This window comes from Phacochoerus africanus, chromosome 16 (assembly GCF_016906955.1).
Source record: "Phacochoerus africanus isolate WHEZ1 chromosome 16, ROS_Pafr_v1, whole genome shotgun sequence".
NCBI lineage: Eukaryota > Metazoa > Chordata > Mammalia > Artiodactyla > Suidae > Phacochoerus > Phacochoerus africanus.
This window is the reverse complement of record NC_062559.1, coordinates 40,578,180-40,605,355: the sequence shown is the minus strand read 5'-3', so window position 1 is coordinate 40,605,355 and position 27,176 is coordinate 40,578,180. Positions and strand designations below refer to the sequence as shown.

At 39.7% G+C, this 27,176-nt stretch overlaps 1 protein-coding gene across 2 annotated transcripts in view; it reads right to left on the bottom strand.

The window, feature by feature from the left end:
* Nucleotides 1-12: 12 nt before the first annotated feature.
* Nucleotides 13-27,176, bottom strand: part of KBTBD2 (kelch repeat and BTB domain containing 2) — a 30,949-nt gene continuing 3,785 nt past the window's right edge. The window contains exons 1-4 of one of the 2 annotated variants that reach the window (XM_047763747.1): nucleotides 22,193-22,251; nucleotides 19,196-19,710; nucleotides 6,371-6,536; nucleotides 13-2,987 (exon numbers count right to left, since the gene is read on the bottom strand). In XM_047763747.1, coding sequence (XP_047619703.1) covers nucleotides 1,452-2,987; nucleotides 6,371-6,536; nucleotides 19,196-19,365 — 1,872 coding nt within the window. In that variant the 5' untranslated portion in view covers nucleotides 19,366-19,710; nucleotides 22,193-22,251 and the 3' untranslated portion in view covers nucleotides 13-1,451. Of the gene's footprint in view, nucleotides 2,988-6,370; nucleotides 6,537-19,195; nucleotides 19,711-22,192; nucleotides 22,252-27,176 lie in introns of those variants that run through there. The other variant, XM_047763746.1, reaches the window with a different exon arrangement.

Sequence of the window (27,176 nt, the reverse complement as noted above, 5' to 3'; positions counted from 1 at the left end):
GAAAAACAGATATTGAATATATACAATTTATTTAATAAATTAATGTCATTCAAAATACAGTGCCAAAACATTATGCAGTTGAACATGCGAGTAATGTTTGTCATGAAGCACCTGTGCTCATGTTAGGTTGGCGGCGCCCCGCTACTGCTAGTGGTTCCTGGGATTAATGCCAGAGCAGCACTAGTTATCTGCTCTCCTGCACAGCTAGTGCAGAGAATTCCTGAACAGTTCACCTTTCTAATCCTACCTCCCACTCACACACACAACAGGTTAAAAAAAACACACCCTGACAGCTAACAGGTATCTATACACAATCACTCTACAGTAATGCTTGTTATTAAATTAAGATGTAATGACCTGGTTAACCCACTCTAAATCTTTTAAGATGGAGAAATACAACAGCAGCAGGTAGGTATATGCATGAGCCAATGTTAATGTAATACAGAAAGTGGAGGCATTTACTGATTAAAGCTCCACACAGACCCGCAAAATGAGGGACTAGCAATTCTTATTGCAAGCCCAGCAACTTAACTCCACATCTGGTAAATAACCAGCTGGTTGGAAGACCTGTATTCTAGATAGACAAGTATAAGTTAGTGAGAAGAGAATACATGCACCTAATAGTATAGTTAGACTGATCCTGCAGTCATACTTTCCCTGTGCAAAACAATAAAGTGGAAGATCTTCCTCAACTATAGTATAGTATTTAGACAACATTTCTTTTGCTTTTTAGGGCCGCACCTGCGGCATATGGAGATTCCCAGGCTAGGGGTTGAATCGGAGCTACAACTGCCAGCCCACACCACAGCCACAGCAACAAGGGATCTGAGCCACGTCTGTGACCTACACCACAGCTCACGGCAACGCCAGATCCTTGACCCACTGATCGAGGCCAGGGATTGAACCTGCATCCTCATGGATACCAGTCAGGTTCGTTTCTGCTGCACCACAATGGGAACTCTGATTTAGACAACGTATCTATACCAACATGGACATTAGTGTTAAGTGCAGCTCAATTAACTACACTGGAAAAACTGTATTCCTGGACTTCAGAACAGAAGCACGGGAATGAAATACATATACTAAAATAACCTCAGCACAATTTGTGATATACCACACTAGGAACAGGAAACTACTTTAATAAGTGAACTTCTGGAACTGTACATACACAGGGCTAACAATGTTAGATAATTCAGATTCTTATGCTCTCATGATACACATAAAAGTTTCTCAATTATTGGATAATCTATTTCATATTATGGAAGCATATCTTTTCTGTAAGACTCACTGATATATATTATACTGATGCAAATATTAAGTAGGGCATAAAAATAAAATTTATCAAAGATAGATTTTTATGTACTCATATTCAGTCCTTTCATAGCCTCTTATTTAGCAAAGAAAATGACAAAGCAAATAGATCAGGTGTGCACTCCCTCAATGCCTCCTAACTATACAGGCGGCAGTGCAACCATTTCTCCATCCAGTTCAAACTCCTCTGTTCCATCGGGTGAAAAAAGGTAAGTTGGTGGTTTCCATGGAGATTCTTCAAGGCAGGATGGATAAAGTTTCCCCACAGTGCATCGAAAATCTCTCCCTAAGTCCCACAGTACACGTTCGGATATATGCTGCCGCAGTGACCACTGGTCAAGTTCCAGATCATACTGGTAAGTGACGTACTTAGCTCTCTCATTTAAGTGGGTTTCTCGCATAAACACACAGAGAGAATTTGAGATCACAACAGCTCTAACACAAGGGTCTGAGTACCTCTTAGCAGGGATGTTGGCTGCCATTTTCCACTCATTTTTATTCACATCATAAATTTCCACAGTTACTGAAGACCCATCTACAGTACCAGAGGGGAGTCTTATGCCAGAATTGGTAGCAATGTGCAACCCTCCAATATAGAAAATTTTATCACCAAAAGCTGCAGCTGAAGCAAAAGACCTGCTAGTCTGTCTCATGGCCATTTCTACCCATGAATCAGACCTTGGAAAATAACAGTACATGAGGTTCAGTGTCATCACATAAATGCAGTCATGAACCACAACTGCTGCACTCCACTGCCAAGCACAAGGCAAAGGGCTCACCATTGTCCACTCATCCTTCTCCGTGTCGTATCTTTCTACAGTCCTCCGGTTAAGTTCTCCACCCACGCTATCGCCTCCAATTGCATAGATATAGCCTTCGCAGCAAACCAAAGATGGCTTTATGCGGACAAAAAGCATTGGGGTCTTTGGAAACCAGGTATTTTGCTGTGCATCAAACCAATAAAAGCAATTCACAGTTCTGAAGGCAGTCTGAAGTTTGCTTGTTTTACTGTGATTTGTTTTTGTGTTTTTCAGAGGAACTTGACCACCTGCTATATAGATGTCATTATCAGGCGTTACAACGGTCCCAACCTTATGTAAATCAGCTGGTGGGCTGCAGAGCTTGTAAACTTTTTCTGCTTGAGGGCTGTAACAGACAGAAGAGTAAAGACTACAAGGATTTTCTGAAGATGCTTCAATGAAAATCATCATCTCCTCTTTAGTCATTCCGAGTCTTGGTTTGAAAAACTTGGGCATGGACTTATACAGACCTTGAACAACTACAGACTTATCATTGGGTGGCAGGCCTTGAAACCAAGCTCTCTGCGTTACTTCTGAAAGTGCATCAATTCTGATTTGGCTAAGAACTGAAGACAAATACTGGGATCGGGACTCCGTGTTGTACTCTAGCCACAGCATAGCAGCTTCACGAACGGTCTCCTCCTTTTCCACATTTAAATTGTCACTACTGAGAATGTCTATCAGTAAATCATGCGACAGCTGCATGAAAGCTTCCTGGTGATACACAGCAGTGAACTTGTGTTCCACCATCCTTTTAGCACTTTGTTTTAATTCCTCACAACTGAACAGATCAGCAAAACTCAACAATCGCACACAATTCTCTGCATTAATTTTTTTAATTAAATATTCTCGACAACGTTGTAACACATCTTCTACCTAAAATGGAAACAGAAAAGGCTGATAAAGGCAGGACAGACAAATAGTATAACTGTAAGTTACATAAAAATACAAACACTATAGTTTTTAAAAAAAATTTTTTAAGGCTGTGGCATATGGAAGTTCCTGGGCCAGGGACTGAATCTGAGCCACAGATGGAATCTATTCCACAGCTGCAGCAATGCCAGATCCTTAACCCATTGCACTGGACTTGGGGATCAAACCTGCACCATGGCAGACAATACTGGATCCTTAACCTGCTGTGCTATAGCGGGAACTCCCTAGTTTTAGAATTTTTTAATTATTACCTCTTTTCTTTCTTTTGGCTGCCCAATGGCACATGGAGTTCCCAGGACAGGGATCAGATCCGAACCCAAGTTGCAACCTATGCAACAATGGATCCTTTAACCTACTGTGCCAGGCCGGGGACTGAACCTGCGTCCTGGTGCTGCAAAGATGCCACCAATCCTGTTGCACCATAGTGAGAACTCCCTGTAGTTTTTATTTTTAGATAAACATGTTTAAGCTAAGAGGTAACATCTTCCAGTGATGATAACATTATAAAACTTTTGCATTTTTTTTTCCTATCAAGTGGCCTATTTAACTGCCCTATTTAGGAGTCAAAAATATAACATTAAATAAGCTCTTAAAAATCTAAACAGGGAGTTCCCACCGTGGCACAACAGAACTGGTGGCATCTCTGCAGTGCCAGGATGCAGGTTCCATCCCTGGCCAGGCACAGTGGGTTAAAGGATCCAGTGTTGTTGCAGCAGCTGCAGTGTAGGTCGCAACTGTGGATCAGATCTGATCCCTAGCCTAGGAACTCCATTATGTCCCAGGGTGGCTAAAAAAAGAAAAAAGAAAAAAGAAAAAAGAAAGAATCGGACTGTAGCGTCTTGGGTTGTTTTGGAGGCGAGGGTTCAATCCCTGGCCCAGTGCAAAACAAAAATTAAACACAAGTTCCCTGGTAGCTTAGCCAGTTAAGAATCTGGTATTGTCACTGCTGTGGCATAGGTTTGATCCCTGGCCCTGGAACTTCTGTGTGCCTCAAGGGTGAGGCAAAAAAACCCAACCAACCAACTAAATTGCCTTAAGGGAAAAGTAAGATGAAATTCATAATATACACATTAACGTACTTTTCTAGGCTTTAAAAAATGTATAACTGGAGTTCCCACTGTGGGACAACGGGATCAAGTGGCATCTCCATAGCACCAGGACGCAGGTTCAATCCCCAGCCCGGCTCAGTGGGTTAAAGGCATTGCTACACCTGCTGCAGTGTAGGTCACAACTGCAGCTTGGCTTTGATCCCTGGCCCAGGAACTTCATATGTCGTGGGGCAATCAAAAAATGGAGAACAAGAAAATGTGTAACTGAGAGAACCAAATAAAAACAATGTAAATAAATCAGTACAGGAAATGATTATTGTTGAGAAGCTGGAATCTAGTTTTCTCAACAGAGACAAGATAGTCACATAAAACCAGAAAATCATACACCATGCCTAACAATACTTACTTCGTTATCTTACTGCTACAGGCAAGAAAGGCAATCAAAATAACAATAAATACATTCACATGCAGTTATGTTTCCTAGATTTTTTTTTTCCTTTTTTTTAGAGCCGCACCCAATGTGGCATATGGAAGTTCCTGGGCTAGGGGTCGAATTGGAGCTGGTGGCAACAGCAGCGAAGGATCCAGGCTGCATCTACAATCCATGCCACAGCTTGCAGAAACAATGGATCCTTAACCCACTGAGCAAGGTCAGGGATCAAACCTGCATCCTCATGGATACTATGTTCGGTTCTTAACCTGCTGAGCCCCAATGGAACTCTTGTTTTTTCTTTCTTAAGAAGGAAAAGTACATCTCAGTTGAGCTGGAAGTGCTACCTATTAATTCAATGCCAAAGTGATTAACTAAAAGCAGTTTGTGGTTAAAAAGTCAGGATGTTCAGATTCAAAACCTGGATTGATCAGGCAGCACTTGCACAATATGAGACAAACAGCTTGCTCTTATGTAAAATGGGGACGTCCTTACAAATGACTACTTTAAAGAGTTGATGAGAACCTATATAAAGTATTTACAGTATCTGACAAATAAAAACATCATTTCATGTGGTAAATAGTGAAAGCCATTAAATGGCCCATTCCCAAGCTTGCCAGGGCAGCCGAATCCTCCTTCCACATTTGGGCAAGCCTGGGTTTCACTAACATGATAGGAAAAATTTTAAGAAAGCTGTCACTATTTAACAGTGTTCTGGAATCCAGATTTCTTGTAATTCCTCAGTAGTTTTTTTTTTGGCAATTCCAAAAGTCTGCTTTTAGTTCCTGGCTTTAAAAAAGGTAATGAAAACATGTAAGCTATAGAAAGACAGTGCTTATAATAAGCATTTCCCCTCTCAAGTTTGGATTTAGGATATGAATGTCTTTGATTCTGAAATACCAGGAAGCTACTATGGTACAGTGGGACACTGCAGTTTCAGGGGTCGGGGGAAGGGTCAGAAAGCTACTGCAACACGGACACACCGCGCTCTGGTTCCCAGACTTATACAGATACTGGTTTGACCAGTGTCATTCATATTTATTCACACTTTTTATCAAGTACCTACTATACATCATGAACTGTGCTCCCAAAATTTAACTTTTAGTTTGAAGGTTCTCCCCTTTGGAGAACCTGTTTCTGAAACACATGTTATTCCAAAATGGGGAAAAAATGAAGAAAATATTATTATATTCTTTTTTTTTTTTTTTTGCTGTGCTTTTGGCATTCAGAAGTTCCTGGGTCAGGGATCAAACCTGTGCCACAGCAATAACCTGAGCCACTACAGTGACATCAGATCCTTAACCTGCGGCACCACAGCAGGAATTCCTCCCTTACATGTTTTAAAAAGGGAAAATGTATGCAATAAAAAAATAAAAAATGCAATAAAATTACACAGATATAATGTATAATGTATTCTTTTTTTTAATGCTTTCTACGGCTGCACTCGCAGCATATGGACGTTCCCAGGCTTGGGGTCCAATCAGAGCTGCAGCTGCCAGCCTGCACCAGAGCCACAGCAACACAGGATCTGAGCCACGTGTGCAACCTACACCACAGCTCACGGCAATGCTGGATCCTTAACCCACTGAGTGAGGCGAAGGATGGAACCTCATGGTTCCTAGCTGGGTTCATTTCTGCTGTGCCACCACCACAGGAACTCCGAAACAATGTTTCTTAAAAAATAAACCACAGATTTCCCCTTGCTGTCAATGCTGTGGCTCTGGTTACAGCTGTGGCATAGGTTTGATCTCTGGCCCAGGCACTTGTGCTTACAAGCAGGCGAGGTGAAAAATAAAATAAAAATCAAACCACGGTTAATGCATTTAACAGAGGAAAACCCTGCTTACCTGTAGGAAGCAAGCTGTTTCATAGAGCTGTTCTACAGTGCCGTCACTTACTGCCAAGTTACCCGTGTACGCGTACGTTATTATTATCTGTAAGGTGGCCGCATCCACATTCCTCAGGTGCACGTGTGTCTGCTTGCTTTCACTTAGTCCACTCATGAACATGGCCCTACAGCAGCAAAGGGGAAACAAATGTAGAGCTAAAAAAACCCAGACAACACGGGGTATTTATTTAGGGTATTTGCTGATAAGACAACCTACAGGGAATGTTTTTGAGGGAGACAACAGAAAAGTGTAATCCAATGACAAAGATTTACCAAACTATTCCACTCTGCCATCTGAGAGAAAAACTTCAAAATCCATTTACTCCTTACGGTCATACAATGGAACACCATTCAGCAATAAAAAGGGACTCTCTATTGGAGTTCCCATTGTGGCACAGTGGAAATGAATCTGACTAGGAACCATGAGGTTGTGGGTTCAATCCCTGGCCTTGCTCTGTGGGTTGACAGGCCAGCAGCTACAGCTCCGATTCGACCCCTAGCCTGGGAACCTCCATATGCTGTGGGTACGGCCCTAAAAAGGAAAAAAAAAGAGAGGAAAAAAAAAAAACCCAACAAAAAAAGGGGACTCTATGACTCTATAACTATTGATATATACAACACAAACCTCAAAAATATTTATGCTCAGTGAAAGAAAACAGATACAAAAGACCACATACTGTTTGATTAATATGAAATGTCCCCAAAAAGCAAATATATAGACAGAGGGAGATCAACAGTTACGTTACTTAGGGCTGTGGTTAAGAAGGTGAATGACTATCAATGGGCACCGGATGATAGAAATGTGTCAAGTTAGACTGTAGAGATGGTTGTACAGCTCTTTAAGTAACTAAAATTCATTTACTTGTACGGTATACAAATTAGAGCTTAAAAAAGCTGCTAAAAATGTTGGAATTCTCTTGTGTTGCAGAGGGTTAAGGATCAGGCATTGTCACTGCAGCAGCTTGGGTCACTGCTGTGGTGTGAGTGTGGGTTTGATACCTGTCCTGGGAACCTCCACATGCTGTGGGCACAGCCAAAAAATTTTATTTACTCGAATGATTTCCTAAAAATATGCAGGGCAGTTTCCTAAAAATTATATACAAGAAACTACACTGGGAAGGCAATAAGAGCCGTGGAGAATACAAGGTAAAATACCTATATATATGGGAGAGATAAAAAACGCAAAAAATATTACTGCATGCACAGGAGGGAAAACCCCTGTAGTGATCACAAAAGGCGGAATCACAATACTCACTAGCCTGGGCACCTCAAGGTCAAGAAGATGAGGACAGCTTTAAAATGGATAAAACAGTGAGTCAGGATAGAACCTAAGAACTATTTTTTTCCAGGGTAATGGTGAACATAAGGGCCCATGCAGGACACTGGAAAGATGCGTGGCAGTCAGATCACAGGGGGCTTTTAAATTAAATCAGACACAGGCGTTCCCATCATGGTTCAGTGGGTTAAGGACCTGAGGTTGTTTCTGTGAGACTGTAGGTTCAATCCCTGGCCTCACTCAGTGGGTTAAGGATCTGGTTGTGCCACAAGCTTCAGTGTAGTTTGCAGATGTGGCTCAGATGTGGTGTTGCCATGGCTATGCTAGAGGCCTCAGCTGCAGCTCCAATTCGACCCCTAGCCCAGGAACTTCCATATGCCATGGGTGTGGCTAGGGAAAAAAAAAAAAAATCAAACATAGGAGTCTGAGTGTTTTCTTGTATGTAATGGAGAATGGGGAAGGGTTCTGAGCATGGATTTATTTGCATAATAAAATGTATTCTGAAATGAACACTCTGTACTGACCTATCTCAAGGGCCAATGGCTGGAGAAAGGAAAACTGCAATAATCTACATCAGAAGTAAGATCCACCTGAGACAGGGTGGCAGAAATGGATACAAAGCTTTTACAAGGAACAAACAAAATCTGGTGATTTTCTGAACATAAGAAATTAAAATAGAAAAGCAGATAGGAAAGAATCAAAGTTATCTGTTTATTTTCAAGTAAGTGCCTGAAATAATACTGTTAACCATTGAGACAAAATTGTAAGGTCAAGGAAGAAAGTTCATCCTGTGAAAAAGGTGAGCTAAATTTTGGATATATTTAATTTGAGGCAAGGACAGCTGTGTCAAATGGAAATAATACAACGATCAGTAAAGGTCAGGCATTAATGCAGCAGATGGTGACTTACCTACAAAGTGACATGTGTTGAAGCCAAGCAAGTTATCCGAGAGAGACTAAAGATCTAAAAGAAAAAGCTACCCAGAATCCCAATGACCAACCTAAGGTAGAGTTCAATTAGAACAAAAAAGAAAAAAGAATGACAGAAAATTGAGAAAGATTCATCAGAGTAACAAGAACAACCAGGCCAGTACAATAGTGCTCAGAGCAAGAGAGGTGGGGTGTCAGACACTGTATAGACGAGGGTAACAAACACTGCAAAAACAATTAGAAAGTCACCCGTAATTTCTCATGTAGCTCAGGATGAGCGGTTAGGAACGGAGGCTAAACCTTCAGGCAGTTAGGGAGTGGAAGAGTGACAAAAACAACATCAATCGTGTCGGTTGATGACGTCCTCCCAAAGAATACAGAATGGCCATAAAATAAATAATCCCAGCCAAGTAATGGAATGGGACGTGTTCTTGAAAAATATCCAAGACATGACAAGAAACTCTAATAAAAAGACCTATTGCTTCTGGATTCCCCTGTTTGACATGGAGGAGTGGGAGATAAGCAAAAGCAACCTGCCAAAGAACTACAAGAACTCTGAGTAAAAATGGAAGATTCAGGAGTCATGTGGTTTTATGTTTACTTCAGCAGAAGGTAATTAACTCTGGAAGAGTTAACAGGGTAAGGAAACAGCTGACTATACAGACGAAAAGATGACCCTGAGATGACTTACTCTAGACTATGGTTTATGACATCAGAATGACAGACTTCTATGAAGGAACTCTAGGCTTCCTGAAGAACCTGATTAGGAAAATTTAGCCATCCTGATTAAAAGGCTGAATTACCACTGTGGAAGAGGTGTTGAGTAATTCTCAAGTAATCCTCTCATTTGAGGTCTAAAATCAACTATATGTTACAACGAAGACGTAGAAACTATTTCAGAGGCTCTTTTGATTTTAGAAGTTCTGTTGACTCTTAGTGGGATGGAATTGGTAACTCACACTACAAAGGAAGAATGTGTCTAGTTCAAAAGGAAAAATTTCTAACAATAAATTTCTAATGGTAAAGACTGATAGTAGCATTATATGTAAGATACTGAGATCTACAAATCTGAAAGGATTCAGCTGAAGAACACTTGAAAAAATTTCAAGTTATTATAATGGGAATATATAATAACAACCATCTACCCAGTCCAGAGAAAATTTATATATTGGGGGAATTGACATACAAGTGTTTTTGTGTTGTGGATTATGAAACTGGCCCAGATACAGGATTTTAAAGATGGGAAACTTTTGGAGTTTCCTTTGTGGTGCAGCAGAAATGAATCTGACTAGGAACCATGGGGTTGTGAGTTCGATCCCTGGCCTCGCTCAGTGGGCTAAGGATCCAGCACTGCTGTGAGCTGTGGTGTAGGTCACAGACGTGGCTTGGATTTGGCATTGCTGTGGCTCTGGTGTAGTTCAGCAGCAATAGCTCTGATTAGACCCCTAGCCTGGAAACCTCCATATACTGTGGGTGTGGCTCTTTAAAAAAAAAAAAAAAAGATGGGAAGATTTAGCCCCAAACATGCATTGGACTATTCTTTCTACTTACTATTATTTCTACTTCTTATTATTTGATTTGCTTTAGGGACAGTATATCCTCACAGAAGACCAAGGATGCTAAAGAGAGGAACTAGCTACTGATAAATAATAAGCAGCCTAAAGAAGACTGTATTGTTTTCAAGATTGTAACATTAATGAAGTATTTAAATGTACTACTCTTCGGGAGAACCAACTTCAACCCAATCAGTTAAAGATAAAATAATAACCTCATGTTTAGAAAATTATCTATACAAGGAAAATACAATACTTAATGTGGAAGTAAAAAAGGTAAGACAGCTAACCCATAAACCCATGTGTTACTTCCTGATAAAGAAGATGGGGAGCAGAAGGACTAGAGCTCACCTTCTCTAATAAAAGCAACAAAAATTACAACCAAATGGGAAACAACCTTCAACAAAATAGATTGCAAACTGTCAAAAAAGGTATCCTATTCCAGAAGACAAAAAGGAGGCCATGCTGAGAGACATGCCCAGTAGGCATCCCACAGGCTGGAAAGTAACTATATTGCAGAGGCTCACCCATGGGAGTAAGAGTTCTGAGCCCCACATCAGGTTCCCACGCCTGGAGATCTGGCATTGGGAGGGGAAGCCCTCAGAGCCTTTGGCATTCAGGGCTAGCAGGGCTTGTGTGTAAGAGCTCAACAGGACTGGGGAAAATGGAGACTCTACTCTTGAAAGGTGCACACAGGCTTTCATGTGCACTGGCTCCCTACGCAAAGCAGAGACTGCATAGGAATCTGGGTCAGACCTGCCTACAGTTCTTGGAGGATCTCCCAGGAAAACGGGGTGACTGGCTCATTGTGGGGGACCAATGGAAGCAAAGGTCTTGGGAATAATCATCAGCATGAGCTCCTCTAGAGGTGGCCGTTTTGGAAAAATCGGACCCATCTGGCCCATTAGGGCTGAGAAGCCCCAGGCCAAACAATAACCTGGGTGGGAACACAGCCCCACCCATCAGCAAACTGGCTGCTTAAAGCCCCCCCCCCCCAAGGCACACAGCCCCCTCTAATCACACCCAGTGACAAAGCCCCACCCACCACAGGGATAAGAATCAGCTCCACTTAGCAGTGGGCAGGCAGCAGTCCTTCCCATCAGCAAGTCTGCAGCAAGCCCCCATACCAACTTCGGCCACAAGGGGGGCAGACATCAGAAGCAAGAGAGGCTTCAACCCTATAGTCTGCAAAAAGGAGACCACACCAAAAATCTATACAAAATGGAAAGGCAAAAAATTATGACTCAGATAAGGGAACAAAAAAAACCCCCAGAAAAACAGGTAAGTGATCTGGAGATTACCAACCTCCATGAAAAAGACTAGACTAATGATTGATAGTAAAGATGACTCAAGATCTTGGAAATAAACTGGAGGCAAAGATTGATAAATTATAAGAAACACTGAGCAAACAAATAGAAGATTTAAGGATTAAGCAAGCAGAGATGTAAAATACAGTAACTGAAATAAAAAATTCACTATAAGCAACCAAAAGCAAGAGTACAGGAGGCACAAGAACAAATAAATGAGGTGGAAGACAGACTAGCAGAAATCACTGAGACAGAACAGAAAAGAGAAAAAAGACTGAAAAGTAATGAAGACAGTCTAAGAGACCTCTGGGACAACGTTAAACCCACCAACATCTGTATTACGTGGGTGCCAGAACAAGACGAGAGAAAGCACCATAGAAAATATTTGAAGAGATAACAGCCAAAATCCTCCCTAACACTGGAGAAGGAATCACTCACTCAAATCCAGGAAGCACAATGAGCACCATATAAAATAAACCCAAGGAGGAACACCCAGAGACACATATTAATCAAAATGATCAAAATTAAAGACAAAGAGAAAACACTGAAAGCTACGAGGGAAAATAAGCTAATAACATACAAGGGAACACTGACAAGGTTATCGGCAGATTTTTTTTAGCAAAAACTCTGCAGGCCAGAAGGGAGTGGCATGATATACTTAAAGAAATGAAAGGAAAACACCTCCAACCAAGATTACTCTACCCAGCAAGGCTCTCATTCAGATTTGAAGGAGAAATCAAGAGCTTTACAGATAAGCAAGAGCTAAGAGAATTCAGCACCACTAAACCAGCTTTACAACAAATACTAAAGAAACTTCTCTAGGTGGAAAAGAAAAGGCCACAACTAGAAATAAAAATATTACAAATGACAAGGCTCACCAGCAAAGGCGTACATACAGTAAAGGTAGGAAATCATCCACACACAAATATGCTACCAAAACCAGAAATCATGAGAAGAGGAGGATACAAATGCAAGACACTGGAGATGCACTTGTAATTAAGAGAGCAACAACCTGAAACAATCTTCATGTACACAGACTACTACCATCAAAACTTCATGGTAACTGCAAACCAAATATCTACAATAGATACACACATACAAGAAAAAGTAATTCAAACACAACACTAAAGAAAGTCATCAAACCACTGGGGAACAAAAGAGACTAACAAAAATCCAAAACAGTTAATAAATTGGCAACAATATATACATATCAATAATTACCTTAAATGTAGGTGGACTAAACTGACCCAACCCAAAGACAAAGAGGGGCTGAATGGATACAAAAGCAAGACTCATATATATGTTGTCTTCAAGAGACCCACTTCACTTCTAGGGACACATACAAATTGAAAGCAAGAGGATGGAAGAAAATATTCCATGCAAACAGAAATCAAAAGAAAACCTGGAGTAGCAATACTCCTATCAGACAAAATAGGCCTTAAAATAAAGAATATTATAAGAGACAAAAGATATTACATAATGATCAAAGGATCAACCCAAGAAGAAGATACAATTGTAAATATACACCAACCCAACAAAGGATCACTTCAATATATAAGGAAACTGCTAACAACCTTAAAAGGAGAAATTGACAATAACACAATAATAGTGGGGGACTTTAACACCCCACTTACAGCAATGGACAGATACCCAAACAAAAAATCAACAAGGAAACACGGGCTTTAAATGATGCATTAGACCAGATGGACTTAATAGATATTTATAAAACATTCCATCCCAAAGCAGCAGAACACACATTCTTCCAAAGTGAACACAGAACATTCTCAAGGATAGACCACATTCTGGGTCACAAATCAAGCCTTGGTATAAATTTAAGAAAAAATGAAATCACATCAAGTATCTTCTTGACAATGCTATACGACCAGAAATCAACAAGAAAAAAACCTGCAAAAAACAAACACATGGAAACTAAACAACCAATGGATCACTGAAGATATCAAAGAGGAAATTGAAAAATAAGTATAAGCAGGAGTTCCCATCGTGGCGCAGTGGTTAACGAATCCGACTAGGAACCATGAGGTTGCGGGTTCGGTCCCTGCCCTTGCTGAGTGGGTTAAGGATCCGGCGTTGCCGTGAGCTGTGGTGTAGGTTGCAGACGCGGCTCGGATCCCAAGTTGCTATGGCTCTGGCGTAGGCTGGGGGATACAGCTCCGATTGGACCCCTAGCCTGGGAGCCTCCATATGTCGTGGGTGCGGCCCAAGAAATAGCAAAAAAGACAAAAAAAAAGTATAAGCAAATGATAAAGACACAACAATCCAAAACCTACAGGATGCAGCAAAAACAGTTCTTAGAGGGATGTTTATAGCAATACAAGTCTACCTCAGGAAACAAGAGAAAGTTCAAATAAACTACCTAACTTTACACCTAAAATAATTAGAGATAAGAGACAAAACCCAAAGTTAGCAGAAGGAAAGAAATCATAAACATCAGCAGAAATAAATGAAATAGAAACAAACAAAACCACTGAAAAGATCAATGAAACTAAGAGCTGGTTCTTTGAAATGATCAACAAAGTTGATAAACCCTTAGCCACACTCATCAAGAAAATTAATAAAATTAGAAATGAAAAGGGGGAAGTTATAATGGATATCACAGAAATACAAAGGATCATAAGGGACTACTACAATCAACTACATGCCAATAAAATGGACAACCAAGAAGAAATGGACAAATTCTTAGAAAAGTACAACCTTCCAAAACTAAACCAAGACCAAATAGAAAAGATGAACAGTTCCCACTGTGGCTCAGTGGAAATGAAATCGGACTAGTATCCATGTGGACAAAGGTTCAATTCCCGGCCTTGTTCAGTAGGTTAAGGATCCGGTGTTGCTGTGAGCTGTGGTGTGGGTTGCAGATGTGGCTCAGATCTGGCATTGCTGTGGCTGTGGCGTAGGCCAGCAGCTGTAGCTCCAATTCAACCCCTAGCCTGGGAACCTCTGTGTGCCGTGGGTGTGGCCCTAAAAGACCACCCCCCCCCACAAATAAAGAAGACAAGAAAAGATGAACAGACCAATCACAAGTACTGAAATTGAAACTGATTAGAAAACTTCCAAGAAACAAAAATCCTGGACCAAATGGCTTCACAGGAGAATTCTATCAAACATTTAGAGAAGAGCTAACATCTATCCTTCTGAAACTATTCCAAAAAATTGCAGAGGAAGGAACACTCCTAAACTCATTCTATGAGGCCACCATCACCCTGACAGCAAAACCAAAGTTACCACAAAAAAAAAGGAAAATTACAGGCCAATTATCACTGATGAACATAGATGCAAAAATCCTCAGCAAAATACTAGCAACCTGAATCCAGCAATCATTAAAGGAATCACACATTATGATCAAGTGGGATTTATCTGAGGGATGCATGGAATTTTCAATATCCACAAATCAATCAGTGTGATACACCACATTAACAAACAGAAGAATAAAAACCATATGATCCTCTCAATAGATGCAGAAAAAGCTTTTGACAAAAATCCAACACTCATTTCTGATAAAAAAAAACAAAAACAAAACCCCATAAAAACTCTCCAGAAAGTGGGCATAGAGGGAACCTACCTCAATATAATAAAGGCCATATATGACAAACCCACAGCTAACATCATTCTCAATGGTGAAAAGCTGAAAGAATTCCTGCTAAGATGAGAAACAAGACAAGGATGTCCACTCTCACCACTACCATTCAACGTAGTTTTGAAATCCTAGCCACGGCAATCAAAGAAAGAGAAATAAAAGGAATATAAATTGTATAGAAGTAAAACTACCACTGTTTGCAGATGACATGACACTATACCTAGAAAATCCTAAAGACACTACCAGAAAACTATTAGAGCTTATTGATAAATTTGGTAAAGCTGCCGGATACAAAACTAACACACAGAAATTGACCACATTTCTATACACTAACAATGAAAGATCAGAAAGAGAAATTAGAGAAACAATCCCATTTACCATTGTATCAAAAAGAATAAAATACCTAGGAATAAACTTACCTAAAGAGACAAAAGACCTGTACTCTGAAAACTGATGAAAGAAAGAAAAAATGACACAGATGGAAAGATACACCATGCTCTTAGTTTGGAAGAATCAATATTATCAAAATGACTATACTGCCCAAGGCCATCTACAGATTCAATGCAATCCCTATCAAATTACCAAAGACATTTTTCACAGAACTAGAACAAAATATTTTAAAGTTTGTTTGGAAGCACAAAAGACCCAGAATAGCCAAAGCCATCCCAAGAAAGAAAAACAGAGCTGGAGGAATCAGGGTTCCTGACTTCAGACTATACTACAAAGCTAGTCACCAAAACAGTATGGTACTGGCACAAAAACAGAAAAATAGATCAGTGGAATAGGATAGAAAGCCCAGAATTAAATCCACAGACCTACAGTCAACTAATCCATGACAAAGGAGGCAAGAATATACAATGGAGAAGACAGTCCCTTCCCTGGGCAAACTAGACAGCTACATGTAAAAAAATAAAATTAGAACACTCCCTAACACCATACACAAAAATAAACTCAAAATGGATTAAAAAGACCTAAACATATAAGACCAGATACTATAAAACTCCTAAAGGAAAACAGAGGCCAAACACTCTCTAACATAAACCACAGAAATATCTTCTCAGATTCACCTCCTAGAGTAATGACAATAAAAACAAAAATAAACAAATGGGAATTAAAGTTTCTGCACAGCAAAGGAAACCCTAAACAAAACGAGAATGCACACAATGGGAGAAAATATTTGCAAATGAAGCAACTGACAAGGGATTCACCTCCAAAATACATAAACACCTCCTGCAGCTCAATACCAAAAAAATCAACAACCCCATCAAAAATGGGCAGAAGATCTAAACAGACAATTCTCCAAAGAAGACATACAGAGGGCCAAAAAACACATGAAAAGATGTTCAACATCACTCATTAGAGAAATGCAAACCAAAACTACTATGAGGTACCACCTTACATCAGCCAGAAAAATCTGCTAACAATATATGTTGGAGAGGGTGTGGAAAAAAGGGAACCCTCTTAGACTAGCTGGGAATGTACTCTGGTGCAACCACTATGGAAAACAGTATGCAGATTCCTCAAAAAAATTAAAAATAGAATTGCCATTTGATCCAGCAATCCCATTCCTGGGCATCTATCCAGAGAAAATCATGACTTGAAAAGATACATGTACCCCAATGTTCAATGCAGCACTATATACAATAGCCAAGACACGGAAGCAACCTAAATGTCCACTGACAGAGGAGTGGATAAAGAAGATGTGGTACATATACACAATGGGATATTACTCAGCCATAAAAAGGAATGAAATAATGGCATTTGTAGCAACATGGATGGATCTAGAAATTATCATGCTAAGTACAGTTAATCAGACAGACACAAGCATCATATGCTATCATTTACACGTGCAATCTAAAAAAAGGATACAATGAACTTCTTTGCTGATCAGAAACTGACTCACAGACTTTGAAAAACTTATGGTTACCAAAGGAGATAGGTTCTGGGGAGTGGGATGGGCTGGGGGTTTGGGATGGAAATGTAGCAAAATTGTGTTGTGATTATGGTTGTACAACGATAAATATAATAAAATTCATTAAGTTAAAAAAAGTGAAAAAAAAAGATGACAATTCAAAAAAAAAAAAAAAGACAATTCAGAAAATACGTAGAAAAAAATTCTGCTTGAGTTTAAAAGTTACGCAAGATGACTGCTAAGGTTATTACCAGAAAAGTTTCTACTCTATGATTACAACTATCAATCTGAATATCCACAACTAAAGAATAAAGCTCTTGCCAATAATAATCAATTTATAATTAATAGTCAGTAAAAAAGGAGAACTAATGGGCCCAGCTTTGACTGAATCTACAATCCTGAATTTCTAACACCATATATTAAGCCAACAGATCCAAGAGGAAAAAAAAAAGAAAAAGCCTGACCATCACAATCACAGGAAGTTCTTTTTTTGGCCACACTCACAGCATATGAAAGTTCCTGGGCTAGGAACTGAACCAGTGCTTCAGCAGCACCCTGAGCTGCCTCAGAGACAAGGCCAGATCCTTAACCTGCTGTGCCACAGTGGGAACTCCCTGGGACACTTTTAAATATACAAACCCTGGGAGTTCCCTGGTGGCTCATCGGGTTAAGGATCTGGCATTGCCAATTCTGTAGCTCACATCTGATCCCTGGTATCAGAACTTCCATATGCCACAAGTGTAGCCAAAACAAACAACCACCACCAAAACCAAACCAAGCAAACAAAAAACACCCCCTCAAATAAAACTCTAACTCATACCCACTGAGTCATAATTTCTAGGTCTGAAATCTAAGAATCTCTAGGTTTGTAAACATGCTAAGCTTTCCAAGAGAAGAAAATCAGTGTCTGAAACTGCATGAAAAATCCACAGCTAAATCTGCACAGCAAGGCAAATGACATTTGGGCCTTAGCTTCTATAATCACCACCACATGTGTGACACTGAGGAATGTGCAGTTTCTACACCTTCATGTAACTTAGCCTTGAAAAGTCAAGTTCTATCTACAGCTGCCACTGAAGAACAGCAAAATTAACTTTCATTGCTGATCTACAATTATGCCAAGAGTCGGACCAGGAATATACTGGTTCACATTTATTTCATCTGTATTCACCCTCTCCCTTTCAAATATTAAGTAAAAATTCAACCTAAGGCAGAGACCAAATACAGGGATTTCTACACCTCAATTCTATTCCTCCCAAAAGAGAAACCTACCTTAAAAAGATGAAAGGTTGCGAAAGATCACAAAAATAAGTTAAGCTTTATTTATTTGTAATCTTTTTTTTTTGCTTTTTAGGGCAGCACCTGTTGCATATGGAAGTTCCCAGCCTAGGGATCAAAATTGGAACTACAGCTACTGGCCTACGCCACAGCCACACAAGATCCGAGCCACAGGTGCAACCTACACCACAGCTCACAGCAACACCAGATCCTTAACCCATTGAGCAAGGTCAGGGATCGATCTCACAACCTCATGGTTACTAACCAGATTTGTTTCCTCTGAGCCACTATGGGAACTCCTTTATTCATTTGTAATTAGCAAACAACTAAATCAGCTTCTAAATTCTGAGGCATAGAAAACAACGTTATTAATTATTAACTATTTATATCTGGTAAGGGGTACGGTAAGGCTAAAAGGATATCATAAATAGTAATAATAACCAAGAGTGAGAAAAGTAATTCATTTTTTGCCAAGAAAATGAAAGTTCTTAACATGTTTTAACAGTACCAGTTATCCTCTAAAAGTTATTATTAAACCTACTGTAACCCTTAAATTTATAAAGACTGTTTCCTAAATTTAATATTTTAAAATCTTAAGAGCAAATGAAAATTATCCCATTTTCCTTTTTCTTTTAACGAAAAAACAGTATTCTGAATCTTTTTGTCTCCCCATCATTAAAACTACAGCTTAATTTCAACAAATTTCTTGTATTTAAATTTTTGCAAAAAACTTTTGCCTGTCTCTTACTTACAGATAAATGCAAGGTGGTGATCTGGCAAGCACAGTATCACCCACATAGAAAATTTAAGCAAAACATTAAGACATCTAATTTTTCAAATAGTTAAATGTTTAAAAAGAATTCATATTAAAAGATTAAAACAAGATAACATCCTGCACTTGAAATTACAACCTAATCAAGATTAAAGTACTTACCTAAAATAAGAACTACATGTTGCAAGAACCATCTTATGACAAGGGAATTCAGTGCCCTCAACAATTAACACTATGTCAGTAAACAACTGCTGTTCATAAAACAGTTTTAACTGTTCCAACAAAGACACAGCATATTCAGTATTGATCTGCTTCTCGTCTTGAGTGGACATGACTGCATTCCATTAATATCTCCCCAAACAGATTAGAAAAGTCAGTTTCACTGATGAAAGGTCAAGTGAATGCTTCAGAAATAAAGAAAGGAACAACTCTGCTTGCTGTTATCTGCAGCATTCAGAACCAAGACTGGCACATTCACTAATGAGTAGTATCTTGTTATAGGCTTAGAATCACGACTAGGTCATCCTGTGTTAATTAGGTTCTTCAGAATTTTTCAACACAGTCTGCAGATATCTTGCTCAAATTTGCAATTGCTGTGCAGCTCATGAGTAAAAGAGAATAACACATGAGGTAGATTTTGTGGTAACATCCTACATTCTGTAGATCCTCTGGAGTAACTGAAAAGAAAAGAAAGTTAAGTTAGAGTATTTAGGCCAGAACATTTTTAGAATGCAACATTTAAAATGACAGTCTTAAATATGAATTATATTTACTTGGAGTTCAACTTCAGACATTATTATAAAAATGAAACATGAGAAAAAGGACATTTTAAAAATCTATTAGATTTAAAATAAAAAACAGACTGAAGAAATTAACATTAGTAGTTTTAAGTTAGCCTTTGCCTTTTATGCAAAATATAAACATTCTAGAAAGTAGGGAGCACATTTATAAATAAGAAGCTTATTTATAAATAAGCACACATTTATAAATTTTATAAAATTTATAAAATAAAAAAAAATAACTTAAATAATTTACTACCAAAGCTGCATCTCCTACATAACTTGCTGTGGCAAGACATGGCTGTAATTTAAGAGGAGAAAACTCTTTTGGAAAGAGATGGTCATTTTGGGAATGTAATTTAAATTTAGTCACACAGGTCTTATATTTAAATTACTTAACCTATATTGATAAACAAATTCAACTTTTTTATTTCCAAAGTACAAACTATATATATTTGGGGGGGAGGCTGTGCCCGCAGCATACAGAAGTTTCAGGGCCAGGGACTGAACCACACCACAGCTACAACCCAAGCCACAGCAGTGACAATGCTGGATCCTTAATCCACTGTGCCACCAGGGAACTCCCTAAACTACATATATTTATCTTTTTAAGGTATATATAAAATGTGTGTGTGTGTATTTTTACGGGCTGCACCTGTGGCACATGGAGGTTCCCAGGCTGGGGGTCAAATTGGCCTATACCACAGCCACAGTAACACTAGATCGTTAACCCACTGAGCGAGGCCAGGGATGGAACCTGCGTCCTCATGGATACTAGTCAGATTCGTTTCCGCTGAGCCACGATGGGAACTCCTAAACCATATTTTTAAAATTTGCAGTTCAAAGGAAGTAAATGAAATATATATATATTTTTTGGAGTTTCTGCAGCGGCTCAGTGGTTAATGAATCCGACTAGGAACCATGAGGTGCGGGTTCAATCCCTGGCCTTGCTCAGTGGGTTAAGGATCCAGCGTCGCGGTGAGCTGTGGTGTAGGTTGCAGACACGGCTCGGATCCTGCGTTGCTGTGGCTCTGGTGTAGGCTGGTGGCTACGGCTCCGATTAGACCCCTAGCCTGGGAATCTCCACATGCTGCGGAAGCGGCCCTAGAAAAAGGCAAAAAGACAAAAAAAAAAAAGAAATATATCTTTTTGTACAATGGTTCCTTCCTAGAAATCTTTATAAGAACATACAATTTTACTGAAAAAACATAAACATAAAACATGAATAAAATAGATGTATTCCTACATGGAAGATTTCATATTATACAAATATGAATGTCCTCAAAATGTTTACATTTAATAATACAAATCCAATCTGCAGAAGATTCATCTCAAAGAATTCACAACAACTGCCAAGATATTTGAGGGAAAGGAAGGGGAAGTTTCCTCCCAGATTCTTATCAAATATTAAAATGTATTACAAATTTACAATAAACTCAAGTAAACAAAAATAAGTAAATGCAATAAATAAGTAAATACAATACACTCAAGTGAAAAAAATAAGACATTAGATGTGATAAACAAGGCATTTTAAATTAGAAGAATGGCTTTTTTTTTCACTTTTTAAAGTTTTATTGAAATATAGTTGATTTACAATGTTGTGATTTCTGCTGCACAGCAAAGTGACTCAGTTATACATGTGTACACATCCATTCTCTTTCAGATTCTTTTCCCAGATTATCACAAAAGACTGGTTTATTTCAATAAATAATGTTGGTATAACTGCTACCCACTTGAAAGAAAAAAAAAAACACCTAGACTTCAGTGATACTGCATACCATTCATCAAAAGAAATTCCAGCTAGTTTAAGTTTAAAATGTTATTTGGAAATCAGTATTTACAACATGTAACAAAGGAATTATAAATCAGTGAGGGGTGGGGAGAATACAGAATGCTAGTAATTGTTAGTTAAAAACTATCACCTATTTTCTAATTCGATGACTCTCAGTTCCATAATTAGAAAGTCAAGTGTTGTCAACATGAAACCTATAAATATATTTGACCATCACAAGAACCACCAACACTTTTTCTCACAAAAACATCATCCATATATCAAAAAGAAAGTCACATTGAACTTCCTGCCATACTATACTATTACATGAACTGCTAACTTGATACAGACCGTCAAATCTCCAGCCAAATAACTAAAAGGAAGTAGCTAACAGGTGCAAAGGAGGAGACTTTGGGTCATTTAAAGTGACTCTGCTCCTCCAGATCTGAAAGTTACACTATAAATCTATATTTACCACTATAATCTCCAAGGCTAATAATATCTAAAATCACTGGCTATTATCACATATTAACAAGGTGGCAAAGCCCGGTGTTAGTGAGGGTGTGGGAAAAGGAGCATTCTTACATAGCAGGATAAGTCAATACATACCTACGAGCTTTAATCAAGAGCTTTTTGTTGTTGTTGTTGTTGTTGCTATTTCTTGGGCCGCTCCCGCGGCATATGGAGGTTCCCAGGCTAGGGGTTGAATCGGAGCTGTAACCACCGGCCTACGCCAGAGCCACAGCAACGCGGGATCCGAGCCTACACCACAGCTCACGGCAACGCCGGATCGTTAACCCACTGAGCAGGGGCAGGGACCAAACCCGCAACCTCATGGTTCCTAGTCGGATTCGTTAACCACTGCGCCACGACGGGAACTCCCAAGAGCTTTAATCAAAACTCTTAGAGCCGGCTATGTTCTGGAATTTAGAATTTTTCTAAAGAGGTAATGTGGTACATGTCATAAATTACAAAACTCTTCAAAAAGTCTGGGGCAGGACCCCATAATTGAATTCGCTGAGGGAACTATGAACAGTGTGAAAAAAATATGAACTATGTATAAAGTTCCTCTCATGGCTCGGCAAGTTAAGAACCAACATAGTGTTGGTGACTGTGGGTTGAATCTCTGGCCCTGTTGCAAGCTACAGTATAAGTCACAGATGCGGCTGGGATGTAGAGTTGTCGGGGTCAAGGCATAGGCCTCAGCTGCAGCTCTGATTTGACCCCTAGTCTGGGAACTTCCATATGCTTCAGGTGTGGATATTAAAAAAAAAAAAAAGGAAAAACAATACTATGTATAGTCTCATGTTACTTCAGGTCAGATTCGCAAAAAAAAAAAAAAAAAATTTTTTTACTTGATTTTAAGAACTTTCTCAATTTCAGAATTTTAGGTGAAGTATATAGACGATGTATTATTTGATACTGTAAATGCTTAATATCTCATTCTATCAATTCTACCTCTAAATTATTTTACAGAAACGCATGTATTAATAGACTGAAAGTCCTACCCCCGGCTGTAGACCCAAAATCATCCCCATCCATATTTAAACCAGGTGACAGGAACGAGCAGCCAGGGCCAGGATAGATTTAGATCACACTGCTAGACTCCAGAATTCCTCGCAGGCTAACTGTACAGGCTCACTCTGGTCACTTACTTAACCTCATACTATGACCTGATTTTTCTTTTTTTTTTTTTTTGTCTTTTTGCTATTTCTTTGGGCTGCTCCCACGGCATATGGAGGGTCTCAGGCTAGGGGTCTTATCGGAGCTGTAGCCCCCAGCCTACACCAGAACCACAGCAACGTAGGATCCGAGCCACATCTGCAACCTACACCACAGCTCACGGCAACGCCGGATCGTTAACCCACTGAGCAAGGGCAGGGACCGAACCCGCAACCTCATGGTTCCTAGTCGGATTCATTAACCACTGCGCCACGACGGGAACTCCCTGATTTTTCTGCAGTGACTTTTTTGAGCTCTTTTGGGGGGTTATGTCTAAGTTCTACTAGATTTGATTTCTTTGTATTATATGCACGAAACTGTATTAAAACAATCTAGTCTGGGAGTTCCCATTGTGGCTCAGTGGGTTACAAACCCAATTAGTATTCATCAAGACACAGGTTCGATCCCTGCCCTTGCTCAGTGGATTAAGGATCTGGTGTTGCCGTGAGCTGTGGTGTAGGCAGCTGCAGCTCCAATTTGGCCCCTAACCTGGGAACTTCCATATTCTGTGAGTGCAGCCCTAAAAAGCAAACAAACAAAAAACCAATCTGGTCTGCTTTTACAAAATTACACAGTGAGCCACCTTCATGTAATCTTCATTGTCTCTGTTTTATACACTGCTATTCCCACCTGTTCCTTTGTAATCTGGGATACATTTTCTTCCTGATAAAGTTAATTTTTATTTCAGCTATCTTAATATTAAAATAGGCAGAAAAAGTAAGTCATTCAGATATCTTAAGTACACTTAAACAGGTCTGTATCTAGTACAATGCAAAATAAAATTCAGTGTTGTTTCTCTAGGAAGATAAGACTTCAAAATGTATTATTAATTTAAACAGATCTGTATCTAGTACAATTCAAAATAAAATTCAGCGTTGTTTCTCTGGGAAGATAAGACTTCAAAATGTACTAGCTCAAAATGTGAAAGGTGGCAAAATTTAAAATGATCAACCAATGCCTGCAACACATTTTCTTTAACAACATTCTTTCTCTCCTAAAAACAAATTTTGAAATCAATATCCTAATACTGAAACATTCCACAAAGCCTGTACTGTATTACTTAATAACCAATAATTTGACACATTTTATAAATTTTCCCTTTTTAATTAATATATTGTATCATGTATTATCCTGTATTACATCTAAAATTAGCTCCAGGAGTTCCCCCTTGGGGCTCAGTGGTAACAACCTGACTAGTATCCATGATCCCTGGCTCTGCTCAGTGGGTTAAGGATCCAGCGTTGCCGTGACCTGTGGCGTAGGTTGCAGACACAGCTCGCATCCCAGGTGGCTGTGGCTATGGCTGGCAGGTGTATCTCTGATTAGACCCTAGCCTGGGAATTTCCATATGCCTTAGGTGTGGCCCTAAAAAAGAAAAAATAATAATAAAACTAGCTCCAAAAAGTCAAACTCCCTAATGTCTGTAGAAGTTAACATCCTCAGACTTAATAATTCTCAGGTATCAATGGCACTGTTTACTTAATTTTCTATTAAAAATTAACGGCTACTTAAATTTAATTCAACAAATATTTGAATATTTACTACGTGCTGGTCATTGTACTCTAAGTGCTCAGACTGAGTGTTGCCAAGCACTAGAGCTCCAGTACACCAAGTGCATTTACTCTTACTATAGACTACAACCAAAAGCATAATTGTCATTTAAAAACGGTATTTTTATTTTTATTTTATTTTTTGTCTTTTTGCCTTTTCTAGGGCCACTCCCTCGGCATATGGAGATTCCCAGGCTAGGGGTCTAATCGGAGCTGTAGCCACTGGCCTGTGCCAGAGCCACAACTATGCAGGATCCGAGATGAGGCTGCAACCTACACCACAGCTCACAGCAACGACGGATCCTTTAACCCACTGAGCAAGGCCAGGGATCGAACGGTTCCTAGTTGGATTTGTTAACCACTGCACCACGACAGGAACTCCTAAAAATGGTATTTTTAAAACCAATTATTCTAAACAAATTCAAAAGCAAAAAGAGGCACATGAGTGAAATATGTTTTGATCTTTCACTTCCAAACTTTTGACAGAAGCATAACACAAGGAACTTCACTCTTTACTATAAGAACAAGTGCAGCACAAGTAAATTGAGCAAAAAAAGGCAGTTGATGCTTGTCCCCAATGCTAACAGTTGCAAAGGAAGTAAAAATTTTTATGCTTTAAAGTTGAGTTAGGAGTTCCTGTAGTGGCTCAGTGGTTAACAAATCCGACTAGGAACCATGAGGTTGCAGGTTCGATCCCTGGGCAGAGCTCACCATTGCCATGAGCTGTGGTGTAGGTTGCAGACGTAGCTCGGATCTGGCGTGGCTGTGGCTGTGGTGTAGGCCGGCGGCTACAGCTCTGATTCACCTCCTAGCCTAGGAACCTCCATATGCCGAGGGTGTGGCTTAGAAAAGACAAAAATAAAGAAAGAAAGAAATCAAGTTGAGTTAAATATAATTCTTGAAGTTCCCATGGTGGCTCAGCAGTAATGACCCAATCAATATCCATGAGGTCGTGGATTCCATCCCTGGCCTTGCTCAGTGGGTTAAGGATCTGAAGTTGCCATAAGCTGCAGCATAAGTTGCAGATGGAGCTTGGATCTGTCTGGCCTTGCTGTGGCTGTGGTGTAGGCCATTGGCTGCGGCTCCAATTCAACTTCTAGCCTGGGAACCACTATATGCCACAGGTGTGGCCCTAAAAAGACCAAAAAAAAAAAAAAAAAGATCACGAGGGAATTCTCTGGTGGCACAGCAGGTTGAGGATCCTACGTGTCACTGCAGCAGCTCAGGTCGCTGCTGTGGCCAGGGCTTGATCCCTGGACTGGGAACTTCCACATGCCATGGGTGCAGCCAAAAAAAAAAAGGAAAGAAAAAGATCATGAGGATTAAATCAGTCAGCAATTCAACAATATATACAATTCTACCTAAAAATATGAAGTACCTCTTATGGAAAACTATTTCAATAGTTTTTCTTTGTTTGAATAGTCAATGCTCAACTATAAATTTTCACAGAGCTAACCTGCTTTTCATTTTCATCATAAAATAAAAAATGTAGAAAAATTCAACTTTCGAATTACTTGTACAGTTGACCCTTGACAACATGAGTTTGAACTAGACAGGTCCAATATTTTCGATGATAAATACCATAGTACTATATGATCTGCAGTTGGCTGAATCCATGGATGAGGAACTGTGGATATGGAGGCAGTGCAAATTTAGAGGACTATAAGATACACGCAGATTTTCTAGCCTTGGGAGGGTTGGTGCCCCAACACCTTCGTTGTCCAAGGGTGAGCTATATTGCAGAAGCTGGTTGTCTGAAAACCTCACTTTTCTTTCCTGTAAAATAGCAGTATTCAAGTTCCTGTCGTGGCTTAGCGGTTAATAAACCTGACTAGTATCCATGAGGACTCGGGTTTGATCCCTGGCCTCACTCAGTGTGTCAAGGGTCTGGCCTTGCCGTGAGTTGTGCTATAGGCCACAGACATGGCTTGGGATCTGGTGTGGCTGTGGTGTAGGTTCAGATGCGGCTTGGATCTGGCATTGCTTTGGCTGTATCATAGGCTGACACCTACAGCTCCGATTTGACCCCTAGCCTGGGAACCCTCATATGCCTCAGGTGCGGCCCTAAAAAGCAAAAGAAAAAAATCATTGTTTTCTCTTTTTATGGCCATACCTGAGGCATGTGGAAGTTCCCAGGCTAGGCATCGAATCAGAGCTGCAAGTGCCAGCCCATGTCACAACCACTGCAACACCAAATCCAAGCCTCATCTTCGACCCATACTTCAGCCTGCAATCCCAGATCCTTAACCCACTGAGTGAGGCCAGGGCTCAAACGTGTATATATCCTCACAGAGACAACGTCAGGTCTTCAACCCACTGAG